General features: G+C 40.0%; 1 protein-coding gene across 1 annotated transcript in view; it reads left to right on the top strand.

The window, feature by feature from the left end:
* Window positions 1-725: 725 nt before the first annotated feature.
* The window catches only part of RORB (RAR related orphan receptor B), a 32,256-nt gene continuing 15,648 nt past the window's right edge, over window positions 726-17,333 (top strand). The window contains exons 1-2 of the mRNA XM_085312452.1: window positions 726-753; window positions 3,898-4,299. Coding sequence (XP_085168578.1) covers window positions 741-753; window positions 3,898-4,299 — 415 coding nt within the window. The 5' untranslated portion in view covers window positions 726-740. The remainder of the gene's footprint in view (window positions 754-3,897; window positions 4,300-17,333) is intronic.

The raw sequence follows: 17,333 nt of genomic DNA, 5'->3' as shown, positions 1-17,333 counted from the left end.
GTCTAAAGGTGTTTCTTTCTGCTTTGCATCTGAGCTTTACTTGATACAGTCATTAAATCCTAGTGCTTTTGTGGATGCTTGAATTTGAATTACTGTTCACTCCTAAAGTGTCTTGCCAGATAAGATCAACATTTGCCGGGTTAAACTAAGCAGCAGACTTCACTTTCTAACACTCTGCATAGCCAGTATTAGTTTTACCAATCTCTTTCCTTAAAGAAAAAAATAGTGAGAATGAATACTTTTGTCATCTATTTAAAATCACGGATGTGTTGGTCCTCTGTTAGGAAGAGCATTAGGTGATATGTACTGATTCTTATAGGATGGGAATGTATTTTGTAACTCTATAGCTTGCCTTTTAACAATGTAATAATTATAATTCTTACAGAATAATATAAAAAATCTCCTGGCTAGTACTGAATGTTCTTTAATTTTGTCCTGCAAGGCAAGGCTAGAGCATCTGCAAAGCTGTAGCATAAATGAAATTGCACTAAATAAGAGTTTATTGAAGTCATTTGCATGATTGTGTGCATGTGTGTGCGTGTATGTGTGTGCACATACATGTAGATGGTAATTCTTTCTCTCTCTYTCTCGCTATTGCACTTCATCCCTAGGGATTTTTTCGGCGGAGTCAGCAGAACAATGCCTCTTACTCCTGCCCAAGGCAGAGAAACTGTTTAATTGACAGAACCAACAGAAATCGTTGCCAACACTGCCGGCTGCAGAAGTGTCTTGCCCTGGGAATGTCTCGAGATGGTAAGGAGTCAGATCCCTGCTTCACGCCTCAATCCTTTGAAACTCTTCTTCATTGCTGCCTGGCTTAAGCTCCCTGCAGACTGCTGGAAGGAGAGAGAGGAGAAGGAGTAATCCACATACTGTGAGGCAGAGCTTTGCTGTTCAGTTAACAAAAGAAGTATGTTTTCATGGGCTGGAGTGGGGAGAATAACAAAATGGAGAGCAGCATGAGTTTGAAATGGAAGGAGTCAGAAGTGAAATGCGTTGTTGTAATCAAAAGCACGTAAGGGTCACCTCTGGAGAGACAGATTCATACTGCGGTTTAGACAACCTCTCATATTAATGACATTAAATATTGATGTATGAAAGCATCCCTTTCCCTGAGATCTTCAAAGGTCTGTGACAGTAAATAGACAGTTTAGAAACAAAAGCGCATCTTGATCGTATTTTCTTGTTTGTTGATTTTTCTCAGAGTTCTTGGCTGAACATTTTGCACTGTAAGAGAGACATTTTTTTCACCTGTGTTTTGCCACCTACCGCTGTCTAGGTCTAAGCTGCACAGTTTAGTACTGAAAATGTAAACTATACCATGTGAAACTTCAGAAGAGAGCTCCATGGTATGTAGAAAACCAGGGGACCCTCTGGGCCTGGGAAGGCTTGGACCCACTTTCCAACCTGTGGTGTGATCAGCTGCGACCAGCAGGCTGCGAATGTGAGCCAGACCAGATCTGGTCTGCAGGCATCTTGGAGATGACATGCAAAGCCTGAGCAAAGCTGCCTATGTCCTACCTGCCGCAAGCATCGCTGCTAATGTAGGTGGTTTCCAGATCACAGCAAGGTTTAAATTTTCACCATTAGCAGAAGAAAATGTCATACTTTTGAAGGCAGGTTATATTAGTTTKGATTTCCTGGTAGTGACACTCTGTGTCTATGTTTAAGGCAGAGTATACTGTCTTAAAAAGTATACACAAAATCTGTCATTGGAAATGAATGTTCATGGCGGGAGAAGTTACATAAAAAGCGCTTTGAAGATTTTCGCTTTAGATCATTCACAGTTTGTAAACTTGTTTTAAATTTGCCTTCTAATAGGTCTTTTCCCACCTCAGTATGTCCTATATTTCTTTGAAACACCTTGCTAGATCTGTTCAGTCTGGGAGGGGTATTGCAGTCTGGCCTTTAATTCACAAACTCATTTTGGTCCTATCTTGCAGCATACCTGGTGCCTTAGCTCCTGCTGCTGCCCAAAGGAGATTAAAGTAGTAAAATTCCAGTAATTCATCAGCATGATGTGCTTTCTCCCTAGAAGTAATGTCTCCCAAGGATTTGAGGTATCACAGGAATATTTTTATGTGACTGACAGCACTGTCTTCTGAACCTGTAATTCAGGGACTGCTGCCTGCAGACAAAGAGTTATTCTTCTGACAGCATCACCTTCTTCTCTCATTGTTTTTGTGAGGGCGTTTATACTTAACAATATTGAGGGCCCTCACAAGTTTAAAATAGCCTTTATGTTTTTTTTTTTAACAGAGAAATTGAATGTGAATTTTGCCTCTCAGCCATATAACAGATTCATTTTTATCATGTGGAGGCAGGATGCTAATTGACAGCAGCTGGAGAATCCAATTAATGAATATATAATGAGAATAAACAGTGGGTGTTTGTTTTTATTACTGAGGCCCTAAAATTAAAGAAAATATGCAGTTGCATTTTTCAAAAGAAAGTCGTTGTATACTGTCCGTAAGAGTGTGAAATGCATTGAGGACAGATTCCAGAGGTAGCCTATGTATTGCTAGGGAACAGCAAGTTGAGGTTGATAGCAAGAGAAGTGAGTTCTTAYAGTAAAGCTCTGCAAACAAATTGAAGGGGCAGCCATTCTCCTTGATGGTTTTACACTCTCTTTTGATATATTTTCTTCCTTTTCTGTTCTCTTCCCTGTTAGAAGAGTTGCATGTCCATCCACATGTACAGCTTGGACTCTTCTGGAGGGTCATAGGTGAGCAATGGGCTAGCAAAAATGAGAACCCAGCCCACCTTGTGCTACTATTTCTGATGATTCTGAATTGCTCTCAATTTAAAAATTGACTAGAAATGTTCAGCATTGGAAAACACTCATTTTTGTATATGAAAATAAGTGTTTCCTGTTCATTTTGTAACTCTATTTCAAAGAGAAGGTCCTGTTACCTGTGCTCTGATACGCTCTTCTAGATATACCCTTAACTGAAGGATGGATCTCACTTGTTATAGAGCATGATAAGCTATCTCTCCTCTGAGATTCCAAGGTCTAGTCCAATAAAAGCCAGAATTTAAAGACACATCGGGGAGAAAAAGATAATCAGGTGTGATACACTGTGTATTGAGGCTGCAGATTCACTCCTCATAGTTCTACAGCAGTTAACCTGTTGTTTTTGAAAATTTCTGTGTTGATATAATGAACCCTGTTCCTGGGAAGTAGGGTTTGTACTCTAATGCTTTCCTCCTTTTCCCATCAGAGGGAATACGTAGATCTTGTGCATGGAAATTATGTAAATTGATTGTGTAAATCCCTGAGTCTTGCCTCTGTGGGAAAGCTGACATTAATTTTTGTTGTTTACCTTCACATCTGTTATTTTCCTCCAGGTTCTAACTCTAACCTGTAATGTTAAAAGAAAAAAAAATAAAAAAGAGAGAAAGAAAAAAGTGTGAAGATAGCACCTCATTGAAAGGATGTGATAATAAGGCTTTAGGGCTTGTTTTCATGCAGAGTACTAATCCTGTTAGTGCACAGTTTAAAGGTTTGTGAAAAGTTAATAAATCACATGGGTTATAAATCTGAAGACTGTACATTTCATATAGCTCTGGGTTGTTCCTCAATGAACACAGAGACAAGAGAAAAGATGCAGGGTCTTTTTAATATTCACAGTCAGGAGTGAGTTACTTGACTGAGGCCCTTCCTGCCAAAAAGGAGCTGCTGCTGTCACCTGGTAAATCCGAGCACTCTGTATCTTTACATTTGTGAGATGAGAACATTGTAAAGCTATTTATCCTCTCTCATTTCCACAGAATAAGATAAATTTCTTCAGCAAAAGTGATGTTAAAAGTAAATATCAGAAAAACAATGGGAGTGTGGGGAATTAAGAGAGAAAAAACAGGAGAGAACAATGGTTTGCTTTGCGTTTTGCCTTTCAGCTGTGAAATTTGGAAGAATGTCCAAAAAGCAGAGGGATAGCCTGTACGCTGAAGTGCAGAAGCACCAGCAGCGACTGCAGGAGCAGCGGCAGCAGCAGAGCGGCGAGGCTGAAGCCCTTGCCAGGGTTTACAGCAGCAGCATCAGCAACGGCTTGAGCAACCTGAATAACGAAACCGGCGGCACTTACTCCAACGGGCACGTCATCGACCTGCCGAAGTCTGAGGGTTATTATAACGTGGATTCTGCCCAGCCTTCCCCGGATCAGTCTGGGTTAGACATGACTGGCATCAAGCAGATAAAGCAGGAACCTATCTATGACCTCACTTCTGTACCAAACTTGTTTACCTATAGCTCTTTCAACAACGGGCAATTAGCTCCGGGGATATCCATGACTGAAATAGGTAAGGACATCCCGAATTCCTCCGGTGTTCAATTCACGGCTCGTAATGAGTATATATAAATTAGATGACTCTACCATCTCTATTAAATGCCAGAATACAGTAATTATATGTGCACATAGATATGTATGTGTACCCCCATGCACAGAGGAACTAAAGGAAAGAAAGTCAGCATGGCAGTGATTAATATAATGTAGATGCAATTCAGAGACGACGCTAGCTTTTCTGAGATTTTTTTAACTAAAATCTGCAAGTTACTCAATTTCTTAAACTCAGCACTTCATGTGTTTTTTATGAAAGGGGAGCACCAAAGCAGGTGATGAATTAATCAGAACCAAGTGATAATTAGCAGTAGAGAGATTGTTTCAAATGAGCTCATTACTAGGATGGATAAATGATCCCTTCAGCCAGCCATATTCTTGTCAAAACCCCGAATCCCACTGGCAGCTCATTCTGGGGAATTTATTGTCAGAAAGCACCATGTGCTGTGCTGTGCTGTGCTGTGCTGTGCTGTGCTGTGCTGTGCTGTGCTGAGTGTGCATTCAAAGTTCGCTGATCTCATGAGACATACAAACAGGGTTGAGGTGAACATAGTCGTGTAGCCCTGCTGGATACCTTGAATGCTTGGAGAAGCATCTCAGGCGTCTGTCCTGTGATTTCTTCCTTGAAAAGCAGCAAAGAGACCTCTCTGTGAGATGTGAGAGTTTGAAAGGCCAGTTAGAGATCATTCCCTAGGGAAGATTTTTGTTCAGCTAATGGCTCTAGTCCTACTCCTCCAACCCAACTGGAAGTGGAGCTTTCTGCTGTAAAGAAATAACATGAAAGAAGGTTGGCATCTTAATTAGGTACTTCCCATCTCAGCAAGTGATGAACGCTGAGTCAGTTGTGGTTGAGCATATAACTGAAGGGGAATACTTCTTTAATTGGATTTAATTAAAAAGAAAGAAGAAGAAGAAGGTAAAAAAAAGATGCTGTTCAACAGCATCCGTAACAAATGAATTAACGTCACATTACAAACACTCTAAAGGTCTGGTCTGGCCTTACTGCCTTGTGTACGCAAAAAAAAAAAGAAGATGCCAAGAATTTTAAATGCACATGTGCACCTAGGCCATCTGAGAGCCCTGGCTGGAGATGTGTGGACTGGGAATAGTAATGCTACAAATATTCTCAAAGGGTATTACAGAAAGGGTGGGTGTAGTAGTAGTTAACATCTGATAAGAACTGAAAGTGCAGCTAGGTGCATGCTTGTTCTCCTGCACGCTCATGTGCAGGAAGGTTGTAACAAATTGCACAATGTATTTGCAGTAGCACAGGAGAAAATTAGGCTTTTTGGCAACTTTGCTCTGGGGGGGATAGTTACTGGGCATGTTTGGCCTGGGCTACTATCCAGTGATCTCTTACACCCACCATGTTGCAGTGCAAGAGGTTAGTAAGGAACATCTTTACCTTCCCTCTAGGTGACTGCCACCCCCCTAGGTGACTGGTACCGTCACTCACACGTGGCTTGCACAAACCTCAGTCCTGGAATAGTGTGTTTAGTACTCAAAAACTGCTGAGAGACAATTTAAATAGCTACAAACAGAGACAATTACCCCTTTCTCAGCTGTTAGTTGCTGCAGTTTCCACATAGGTCATTACCCATGCTTCTATGAAAAAGGCCTGAAGCTGGCCTGAAAGCTGTTTTCCTACTGCATCCTGCAGCCAGATGGAAATGTTCCCAGAGACAGTCAGAGAAGGCACCTGGAAATACGATAGTTCGGACGATATGTGAATTCCGGTTTATGCTGTTACAGAAGTGAACCCARCAGTGAGAACGTAGCCATGAGACTATAGCTTTATGAGCCAAAGGATCCCACAGAAGTCAATGGGATCTTTTGATTCCATAATCAGTTCAAGCTTTAGGGCAGGCTTGAACTTTTATCACATTCCTTTGGAAATTGGAATTGGGCTCCTAAATTGCTCGGATTTTACCCAAAATCCTATGTCATTTATGACACCCGCAGCAGAGAGGTAAGGCTGTTAGTGAGAGATAAGGTAGTATAACAGATTGACTGACATAACTGAAAAAGATAGATGAGAAGTACCATAAAATACTGGGATTAGTGCACAGCTGAATGGTATTTCCAGTATTTAAAAACAAACAGCCTTTTAATTCTGCACAGGATTGTTAGAGCTTCTGTAAAACTGTGGTCTCTAAGTCAAAATAGGAAAACTCAAAAGCTCTTGTATGCATTGATTTCATATTACAATGTGCTTAAATTCTACTGTAGCATTGCGTCATACTCACTCCAGTGAGATTTAGGAATACATTCAACTCATGTTAAGTAGAAGTTAACTGCTTTAACTCATAGGTGAAACCTGTAGAGACTAGAGAAGGTGGAAATCTATACTGCATCCATTCTTATGCCTAGATAAAAATTTCTTTATACTATCTCATCTAGTGATGAACTGAGTCATTGTTTTAAGTATTCCAAGTCGCGCTATTTCTCTTCCACATTGGAGACTTTCTAGCAGATACCAAGATCTGGGAGAGATCAAGTCTTTGTTTTTCCTTAATGTTTATATTCTTCAAATAGTTGCATTTTTTAAGCACCACCTAACTTGCCACTTACCTGTTTTGATTGAATGTTTCCCTCTTAATTTTGTTCCCTATAAATGTATGCTTCAAATTCCTTCCATCTCTGAGCTCCTAAAAGTTGCTATAAGCCTTTCCAAGACATGATGGTTTCTCTGCAGGCAGGACAGAATCAAAGCAGTCTCTGTGGCTTCTGCTTTATTTGCCAACCAATGTCCAATTCACCACTTACTCTTTCAGTGTTATTGCTTTGGTTGTTTCTCACTTGCATTTCTCCTTCTTAGGGCTAGCTTTATTGAGGTAACTCTAACTGTACTTTTTCAAGTTTGAATCTCGTTATCTCTTTCATACTTTTTGGTTCTGTTACTTTATGTCTCAGTCCTCATTGATGTTTGTGACTTCTCTCAATTAAGAGTTATCTGCTCATTTAATTAATATGCTGTGAACCCTCTCTTCCGTATTATTAATGAAAATGTTAAATGCTTGTAAAATACATATATTATTATATACATATATATGTAAAAATAACAATGGCCCCTGCTGCACCTGACTAAACAACTTGCTGCAATTGCATAAATTACTTTAGTACTTAGTTTCTGCATGCTATCCAATAGTAAGATTCTCTCAAAAATCCAAACAATCAGTTTGATTTAATTATACATGCAATATTTTCTAAGATACACTACCAAATAATTTACACATCATTTGTGCTCTTTTCTGCGCATGTTAATTTTCTAATTCCCCCAAAAAGTAATTAAATTGGTCAGGCATACTTAGATCTTTAACAGCTATATTCCCTTAATTTAAATGTAAAAATTACCTTTTTCTTCAATGTAACTTCATCTGCATTGCACTTAGCAGTGGAAATGAATGCTCCTTTTAACAGCTTTGAAATTCAAAATTTTTACACAGTAGATGTTTCAGTGCATGATACTAGAATGGCACTGCAGGCAAAATAGAGTTTTTCCTGTACTGCATGCTTACTGGCATCTCTAAATACTGTATGAGAAAATAGGTGTAGGTACTAACAATTTTAAGTTACGTAGGGCTCCCTCATATGTGTTTAGAGCCGGTATATTCCTCCTTATAGGTTGGATATTCCAGGGACAACTGCACGTTAGCCAACAAAAAACAGAATAGGTTGTCAGTCCCATATGGAAAAAAAGGCGAAGCATAAGGAAAAACCAGTTTTCTGGATACAGAAGCAAATTTCTCGCCTCAACCGGAGGGAGGCAGATTCCTCACRGTGCCTGAGCAGGGTCAGGTTTCTCCCTGGCTGAGGAGCAGGCTGCCCACTGGGGAAGGCAGAAATTTCCTRATGCTGCTGCAGCAGCTCAGATCATGGAATAACATCTGCCCTTGGTTTTGAAGGCATGAATATGTGGTCCTTCCGTGTGTGGCTTTTTCCTCTCAGAGAGAACTGCAGAGGTCGCCCAGCACATGGTAATGCTTTGGGGTAAAAGGGATTTCTGCTTCCTGACCCTGGCTGCCCCACGGAAGGACAGTAATACTTGATCCCAAGCTTGCTTTTAAATTAGTGGGTATTAAAGGCTTATTTTTAGAGTTTTGTCAAATTAAATACCATCTTGTTTCAATGTATGTGCATAGCATTTTCTGTCACTGAACTAAGCATCCTACTTCTCTCACACAATGTGTGGCTCAGTTCCCTGTCTATGGGAGTTAATGGAAAGGTTTCCCTGAACTGGCTATAGCTGAGATACCAGCTTATGATTTTGTAAAGATGAGAAAAAACTATTATGCAGGCTGTTGTGGGGAAAACAGACTGGTTCAGGGTTCACTCCAGGTCAAACTGACGAGCGCCCTATGTCTGTGTATATTTAGACAGTCGATAAGGTACCAGGAGAGAGTACAAGGTCGGGTAGCCAAAGCTCCTGTAGTTACAGAAAAAAAAAATGATGTCTATGTATATTTACATGACATTTCTTCAATATCAGCACTATTCAAAGRGAGAGGCACCCATTGGCGTTCCTAAAAGCTTTTACCAAAACTGAAAATTAAATAGAAAAGTTGCCATCCTCGGGCTTCATCTCACCTTTCCCCAGCCCTCTCYGGCCCTGTCCTGCTGCATGTATCTCAGGGCACACAGGACAGCCCTGTGGTGAAGTCTGTAGAAGAAGTCACCTATCCTACTCACCAAATCCTCTGTGAAACAGCCCTCTTGCCTCTACCTGGAATATGACAGTGAAGCAAAGCCTGCAAAATGTTTTAAAGGCCAGCTTAGGATAGCTATGCARAAGAAAAACCCTCTTGGAAACTGCAAATAACCTCCAGCGCACATGTAATCTTTAATTTAGTTCAGTTCGTACATCCATCTCAGGTCCTCCAGTGAACAGCTTTATGTACTGTGAAGTTATTTGCTTATTTTCCTTGCTGCACTAGCATAGAAGCTGGAGCTCAGCAGTGACCTCATTCAGTATCCCAACCTGGAAGGAGGTCTTCACCTGCAAACGCTCTCATCTCTGCTGCTGAGGATATATTTGAAAGCCAGCCTCTCACCTTTCCCCTTTCTGTAGAAATTTCCATTAACTTTACAGAATTGAGCCTGTTCCTCCCTGCCTGTCCTGTTCCGGGATACCCACCGCACTGTACTTCGTGCGTGCAGTACCCACCAGCCTCACATGGGCCTCCKGGAAAGGATGCTGTGCCATGCTGATGCAGCTTACAAAAGCGCTTCTCCAAGCTGGTACATGTATTTTCTTTTTTCTGTAACTCCTTTCTCCAGCTCTCCAGTTCACTGTGCCAAAACCAGTGTTAGTAGACATCTTACTGAACGAGCACTGATCATTCAGATGCTATGTGAGGGGGTATTGCGGGGACCAGTGGACCCAAAATCCGGTGAACCTCTGAAGTTAAAATCCATACCTGAAGTGACAGTAACAGCTGCAGTGTTGATGTTCCCTTTTTCGTGCAACTTCTTCCAAGGCTGTGGTGCACCACACAGGAAAGCAGAACTGATGGCTSTGTGATGTCTGGTGTAATCACGTTTCTTTATCTCTTTTCTTTTCCTGAGCRATGTTTTTGTATCCATCCTACAAAGGTGAGAGTCAAATTTTGCAGTTCGGGTGTATGCAGCTAAAGCAGAAGCCTTATAGCTATATTTCAGTGGAGCAATGTTGCCATCTAGTGAGCAATTAAAATATGTGTAATGTGTATTTACATGCAGATACCCTTAGGACGTATTTCTTACCATCATTACCTAGTTAAAGGTGACAATCAAAATATATTAATATTTCAGTTCTGTGCTCATTCATCTGACATAACTTAGACTCCCTWCTGCTGATTATTTTAACTAATTAATTAATTCTTTCCCTTTTCAAACACTCAAGAAGAGAGCAGAGAGTGGCAAGGTCTAAAACCAATTTGATGGCTTTCCTTAGTTAGAAAATATTTCAACATCATCAAAAATGGACATAAAAGTGGAGGAATAAATTAGAGCACTGTGATGCTGAAGCATTCTAGCTGAACTGATGCTGAAGTGAACAGGGTTTCTTAGTAAGTGTAGACTTTGATTTTTTTAAGTAAGTCACTTATTTAGAAATAAATGTTCTCTTTACCTTCTAAGATTGCGATATAATTTGGTAGTAATGTTGAAGAAATGTAATTTTTGGAAGCTTGTAATATTTTATAGTTTTCCCTTTTCCTCTCCTCCAAATTAGTAATCTTTCTCTATTTGTAAATTTACATATTTACAAATGAAAATTTACAGATCAAAACCAGCCTAATTACAAATTTACATAATGGCTTTACTGAGTTTATGTTACAGGGCCCAATAGCTTAAAGGATCAAAATGTTCATAAATAACTGATTATGTTGTTATACTTTACTAAGTGCATRTTTTAGCACTTGCTGACTTAAGAAGACTTAGGGAGGGCGCAGACTATGTTATAACTTTTGGTGAAGACTTAAAAAATAAAAAAATGTTTTCTAGAAGGTACTATATTTAAGCACTAGATTTTTCACCCTGTGATTTTCAGATCACTGAGCACCCACTGCCTCCCACTAACTGCGGTGGGCTTTSGATCAGACTCATGTTGGGTTCTGGCAGTCCTCCTCAAGTACACTTAGCACAAAATACAGCAGTTCAATAAGCAGAATACAATGCACCTTTTTAACTAAACCTAGTTCAAATGTATGCAATCCAGTAATTAATTAAAGCAATTTGAAAATGCAGTGTATAGCCTAAAAGTATAGCTTAGACTCAGTTTTCCTGCAAATTCTAAAGCTTTTTTGATATTTCTGAAAGGAAAGAGACTTCTCTTTCAATTAAGTCAATTCATACGTCAAATGCAGGCCAACGAATAAAGCCACAATAATGTTACCAGTGACAACCTTTGGCAGTGTTCCTAATTGGAGTTTGATCATGCTGCAAACTATGCACTGTGGACATTGCTGAAAATGCCATTTTAAATATTGCCCTTTATGTTTATTGTGGGGTTAAGTGTTGCAAGTAGGAATACAGTCAGACTCGCAGTCAGGAAAAGAATTTTTAATTTTGGTATAAAAGATGCATGTTTTGGGGAGCAGAAATTTGCCACTGAAAATATGTTTTTCTGCAGCAACCTAGGCCGTGGCATCCTGTCCAAACTGTGGTTATGAATATTTGAACAAAACAAGCCGCTGGATTAAGTATTTAAATTAATAAAATTGATGTCATCTTTTAACTGAAATTGAGCATGGATAAAACAGATAAGGGACATTTCTGTGATCTTTTGTACTGTTTGACTTTTCAGCCTGTTTTCCAAGAGAATTTAAGAGAGAASTTAAACAATATTAAAAACAACATAATCTGTAGCTTATATTTCTAAAGCATGATAATATATTTCTCTAGAGTGGGTACATTTTTTAATCCATTAAAGCAAGTACATAAAATTCCTCCTTTTTCTCAAAAATATGAATATGTCCTTACATAACCAAACTTGACAAAAAGTGTTCATTCCATTGAGAATCCAGARAGCAGTTAGAAAGCAACCATTTGTAGCAGTCAAAATATGTAAAGTACCTTATCACATATCCCATATATTACCATACATCACAATATCTTCTCAGGAACAGTGCAGCGCTATGAATATTGTCAGCTTATAAATAACACAAACAGATCAATGCAAAGCGAGCAGTGTGATGAGCCCTGAGATGGTTTTTTGCTGGCAGTTGTGGGAATAACCGTTCAGCTGACGYGCTGTGATACCGCAGCACTGTCAGCAGGAGAAGAAACGGTACCTGCCCCTTCATGAGAAACCCCCAAAAGGAGAAGGTTGGAGCAGGTGCCCCAAGGTGGAGGGTCTGGGGTGTGCGGAGGAGGGCGTCTGGCCAGGCTGTGTCTCATGCACGTCCTGCAAGGAGGCAACTGCGGCACCACCGACGGGAATCGAGAGGGCGGAGCGGTGGGGGAGCGGYGTTTTCTCGGGAATCGCTGTAAAACTGAGAGGTGGCGTGCTACCTGCAAAAATAGCGGGTGTGGAGTTAGCAGTGATATGTCGCTATTGCAGCCTGATTTTCTTCGTGCTTGCTCCCCGACCTGAATAACTCTGTCTCGGTGTCAGTGCTTGCTGTCCTCAGTGTTTTTGTATGTTGCTTCTGGGTGATCAGCAACAACAATTTGAAAACTCAAATTCAATCCAACTGGATTTGGATTTTTTACAGCTGAGTCTGGGGTTCATATTGTATTCCTCTGTCGTTCTGTACCACATCGTCTGGTCTTTCCGTAACACTGAGGCGTGAGGAAGCCTCCAAAAGCATGATTTTACGGTTGTTCTTTCCCAGAACGCATACATCACAATTTTGACTTTGCAAGACCTCAGTTCACTTTCGCAGACCTTGTGCCTTCTGTTTAGTTTGGTAAATCTCACCACTCATCCCATGCATTTCACTACTTTCCATTCTACAGCTGAGAATAATGTAATTCCATGTATTATGCAGTTTATGGTGCTGTTAACAGCTCTATGGGTAACGATGTCTTTCTTTAGACGGCCCATTCATTTTTGATACTTCATTTCAAAGAACAGCAATCATTCTTTTGTACAAGAGTAGAAAGATATGAGGAAAAGTTGGAGTGAAACACACAAGAGGGAGGGGAAACAGTGCATATATTTAGTGGAAAAAATCAATGCAATGAGACATATGGGGCTGAAATTCAGACAAGAAATACTGAAGCTGAACATCAGAAAACAGTTTTAAAGTGCAGTAGTCTTGCAGGGATGAAAGTTGCATATAAATTTGAATAGTTAAAGCCAGATACTAAAGCACAGAGCACTGTCTTTCATTCCTTTTTTACGGCATGGATATCTTTTCTCTTGATCAGTGAAATCACTGAGGTTGCTAGTGATAACCAAATTGTTTCACTTTCTCATTCTATACTCTGGCACCACTTTAATCTGACTTAGTCACTGCGCTATGGGAAAATAGAACTATTTTGGAATGTTTTCCCATTGCTTTTTAAAACATTTTATTCCTAGCTTGCATTAAATCTTTATTAAAAAGTAAATATAAGCTTGTGACAGTGAGAGAAGTGCTAGGATGTATACCTAACCTCTCCCATATATCAAATCTTTGATACTTTACATGTGAGGTGCCTGACATTACTCTTAGCATTTAAATTCTATGACAAGGCAAATTCTTTGAACTGTAGTTTAAAACCCAAAATATTTCAGTTATCTCATCCATTTTTCTTGGTCTCACAGTAAACAATGTCCACTCTAATATTTACTGAATCGTAATAAATGAAGCTATGTTCTTATTTCAGAATAGGCTGAATTTTAATATAAAAATCTCTTTGTGTAAACTATGCTGGAAGAAACTAGGAAGCAGTTCATCTCAATGAATTTGTGATAATTGTATGGTGCCTGTAGAGTCTATGTCCCATAATTTCTAACTATTGCCTTGGTTTGTACTTTYGCTGCCAGCTAAATGATTTCTAATTAGTACAAAATATACCTTTTTTACTAAATTGGCTGAGACCTAGGAAAACTATTATTAAGTGGAGACCTTTAAGCATTCGTAAAGACCCACTAGGATTTAACAGAATTCTGCATAGAACTGTGTCCATCCTCTGGGTTCCTCTGTATTAGGGCATCATTCAGTTGCAGTGTATTTTCCTGTTGAAAGGCAAATGGAACAGTGATTTATCTGAAGAGAGAGGGGAAATACAAAATTCACATGCATAACTGTCTGTGCAATCTGTTCCTGACATTAAGCACTCAATAACTTCAACCCAAGAGAGGATTATTTCTGAGCAAAACTCAAACACTTCTAGATTTTTATCAGTATTTGGATGTTTCATGTTGTCTTCCTGGGCTGCATATCGAATAGCAGTAGAAATTTATTAAATAGAAGTAGATTTTGAAACTTGCTATTGTATCTGTAACAGTACTTGAAAGAAATGTTTTTTATATTACTATGTTGAGAAGGTAAGGACAGATGAAAAATAGGATGTGCTTTTTTGCAACTGTTTTTAGGATAAATGTTCCCACTTTTTKTTGCCAGAAACTTTAAGATTTCTCAGTCAGTTCATATTAAAAATTCTTCATGCTGGAAAGTAACYGCAGAACATACTTCTACTCTATTCCCTGCATTACTGCCTCCACTCCTACCTAAAAATTTCTTCATATAATCTATGTAAGGAAATCACTTTGCAAAACTTTGCATGTCACAGCCACATTGCTGTTGAATTAGGGTTCAGCAGAGTGGTAACGCGATTGTTAGCCCGGCATTACTTCGGGTGCTACAACGTATGTAGTGAGTTTTGACAGTTTTAGGATTGGATAGCCATGCTTACAGCAGCCTGCCAGCCAGCCAAAGCTGTGGTGTTACTGCAGCATTAATTCAAAGTGGATCCCTGCGAGAGCTCAACTTAGGATATAAGCTGAGATGAGCTCTTAGCTACTCAACCGGATCCTAAGGGTAAGTGGCAAATTAAAATTTCATTATTCATTTTAATTGAGGATGATTATCAGTGTTTTAGGAGGCACACTTCAAAGTTCTTCAGCTCCCAGTGCAAAAGATGGGAATGCTGAGAAAAACTAGAGCCTCTCATGAGAGAAGAGAGACAAATGAAAGAACTAAAGAGCCTCTAGGAAACAGCCACTGCAGAAGTCTATGGATAATTTCCAGTTAGCAGGCCAAATTCACAGCTGGTGAAAGCTGTGCTCAGTCCATGGAGTTACTGCACCCATCCCCACTGGTTTTGAAGCTGACCCCCAGTGTGAGTTTTCCCTCAATACTGTAGCTTGAGATCTCTGACATTAAAACATTAAAAAGGAAGGACTGGCTCATCAGCTGAGGAGAGACCCCTGCAGGTCAGTGCTGTGCTGATTTATATTATCTAGGTTGCAATGTTCGTTTTTCTGTATGTACTTTGGATTTAAGCAGCTCCTAACCCACCAGTGCGATGCATACTTGAGCTATTGTAACCTTTGGAGAGTGCCTTTTGTGAGATGTCTACTAAGGCCTAAAATAAGAAATTTGAAAAAGAAAAATAAAAAAAGCCCAGCTGAGTAGCTGAAATTGGAAATAGAGAAGGTCACTTGCTGTTCCAGAAGTTGAGAGTTGCAGTCCCGCATCTCTGCCACAAAGGCATAACCCATCCACTGTTACTGTTCCCTTGCAACATATGCTTTTGGTCAATTTTGCTGATAAAATAGACCTTGTGCAATCTCGCTCTTTGTCTAGTCTCTGTCAGGTGCTTCCTTCCCCAATATTTTTTTAACTGTTGTCCAACCTCACATTGGAAGGGAAACAGAGGCCTCAGAGATTTAATTTCCCACTCATTTTCTGAAAAGAAGCTGCTTGGCAGATGAAGGAGACAGCCAGCCTTAGAGAAGACACATCCCTGGTGCTGGGCAGCCAAGCTCTCCCAGCCCAGCACAGCGGGGAGAGAGGGCAGCATGGGACCGGTGGATGATGTACCCCGACCCACCATAGACCAGGCCAGTCTCACCAAAGCTAGTTTCACTTTTTACTCCCACCAAGAGTTTACCATGCTCCAGACTGAATTTAAAAGCTAATTATTCCAGCAGACCAGCACTGCTCTCTCATGCTTCTCTTCCTCCTTCTCCTCCTCGTCCAGTCTCTGCTCCATAGAGTCTCTCAACCTTCACTCTATCATAGATCATAAAAGTTCCCTCCAGTTCCCTTCAGGAAACCCACAACTGATCATAGATTTAGAAAGAGTCTTTTTGACAGATAATCTTTTAGCTTCCACATTTACAATTTTCAGCTTCTTCTGGACATATCCTACTATATATTTGACCTCTTATTGCACCGCTGCATCGTGAAGTCCACTATCATTCTGTATCTGTCTGGGTACTATTATTTTTTCCTACAAACTAGATATCAGTATTGTTCAAGTTATTGCTTCCCAGTCTTTCTTTTTTTTTTTTTAATTTTAGATTGCCCTTTTTCTGATTTAAGTTTCATTTTCTATTATTTCCTTCCAATTCCTACCATAATTTTTGTCAAGGTGTTCAGGAGTAAGGTTTGGCAGGAGAGAAGTGGAACAGGGAAATGACATGTCAGAGGGCTGTTAAAGCACAGGCTATTGTTTTCAAGATCTGCTCAGGTGACAGGAACCAGAGCAACAAAAGGTTTAATGCCTCTTGCACAGTAGGGGCTTGTTATTCGATAAGTCCTATTGTCGGTCCATCCATTTAACTTCTTTTAGGGCCCAATCACCAGCSTCTGAGCTTCTGTTACAGGAAGGGGAGCGTTTCCATTTGCATCCACGGCAGAGCTCTGAGGTCAGTTTGGCCTCTCTGAAGAAACCTTTGGGTTTCTGAAAGCGGCATCCTTGCTCTGGACCTGCTCCGAGCGCTGATGCAGCTGTCAGCGGGCTCGCTCCCTCGGGGCTAGCCTCATTCCCTGCCTCCCTAGCTACTTTTCTGGAGCTGTTCCAAATCCTCTGCTTTCCCATTTAGCTGTCTGGTGACGAACTGAGTTTTCGTATCTTCCTCATTAATCAGCAATTATCTGAAAGTATCTAAAACGTTTCAAATACATTTTCTTTCTTGTGAGTTGCTTTCATTGGGATATGATCAAGTTCATCTATGGAGGGGGAGTGATGACTTTGGTTCCAGTTCAGTGCCGTTGTCAGTCTTTAGGTGAACTGTTTTGCTGTCTGGGAGTTTGAACTACAGCCTATAACTAAATTCTTCTTTATTCCATTGCTTTGGAGATTTCTGTGAAAAGCTGAACTTGTCAAACTCCCCATTCTTTTCTGTGCAGGGAAACCAGTTCTACTGCCAGGTAGGCATTTCTGCAATCCAAAAGACAAAGTTATCAAATCAACTTTCCTTTAATATTATATTTCACTGGGAAACACTTCAGATAGGATACATGGTTTCTTAGGGTGTATTTTGTCAAGTAGGTGATGTACTCAGACTAAAGTCTGACATTCCATAAATCATAGATGTTGTAACCTCTCATTCTTTTTTTTTTTTTTTTTTTTTTT

The sequence above is a fragment of the Rhea americana genome, unplaced genomic scaffold, assembly GCF_003343005.1.
Source record: "Rhea americana isolate MKP2758 unplaced genomic scaffold, rheAme1 scaffold_11, whole genome shotgun sequence".
Lineage (NCBI taxonomy): Eukaryota > Metazoa > Chordata > Aves > Rheiformes > Rheidae > Rhea > Rhea americana.
The sequence above is the reverse complement of the archived record's forward strand: the minus strand, read 5'-3'. Positions and strand labels throughout refer to the sequence as shown.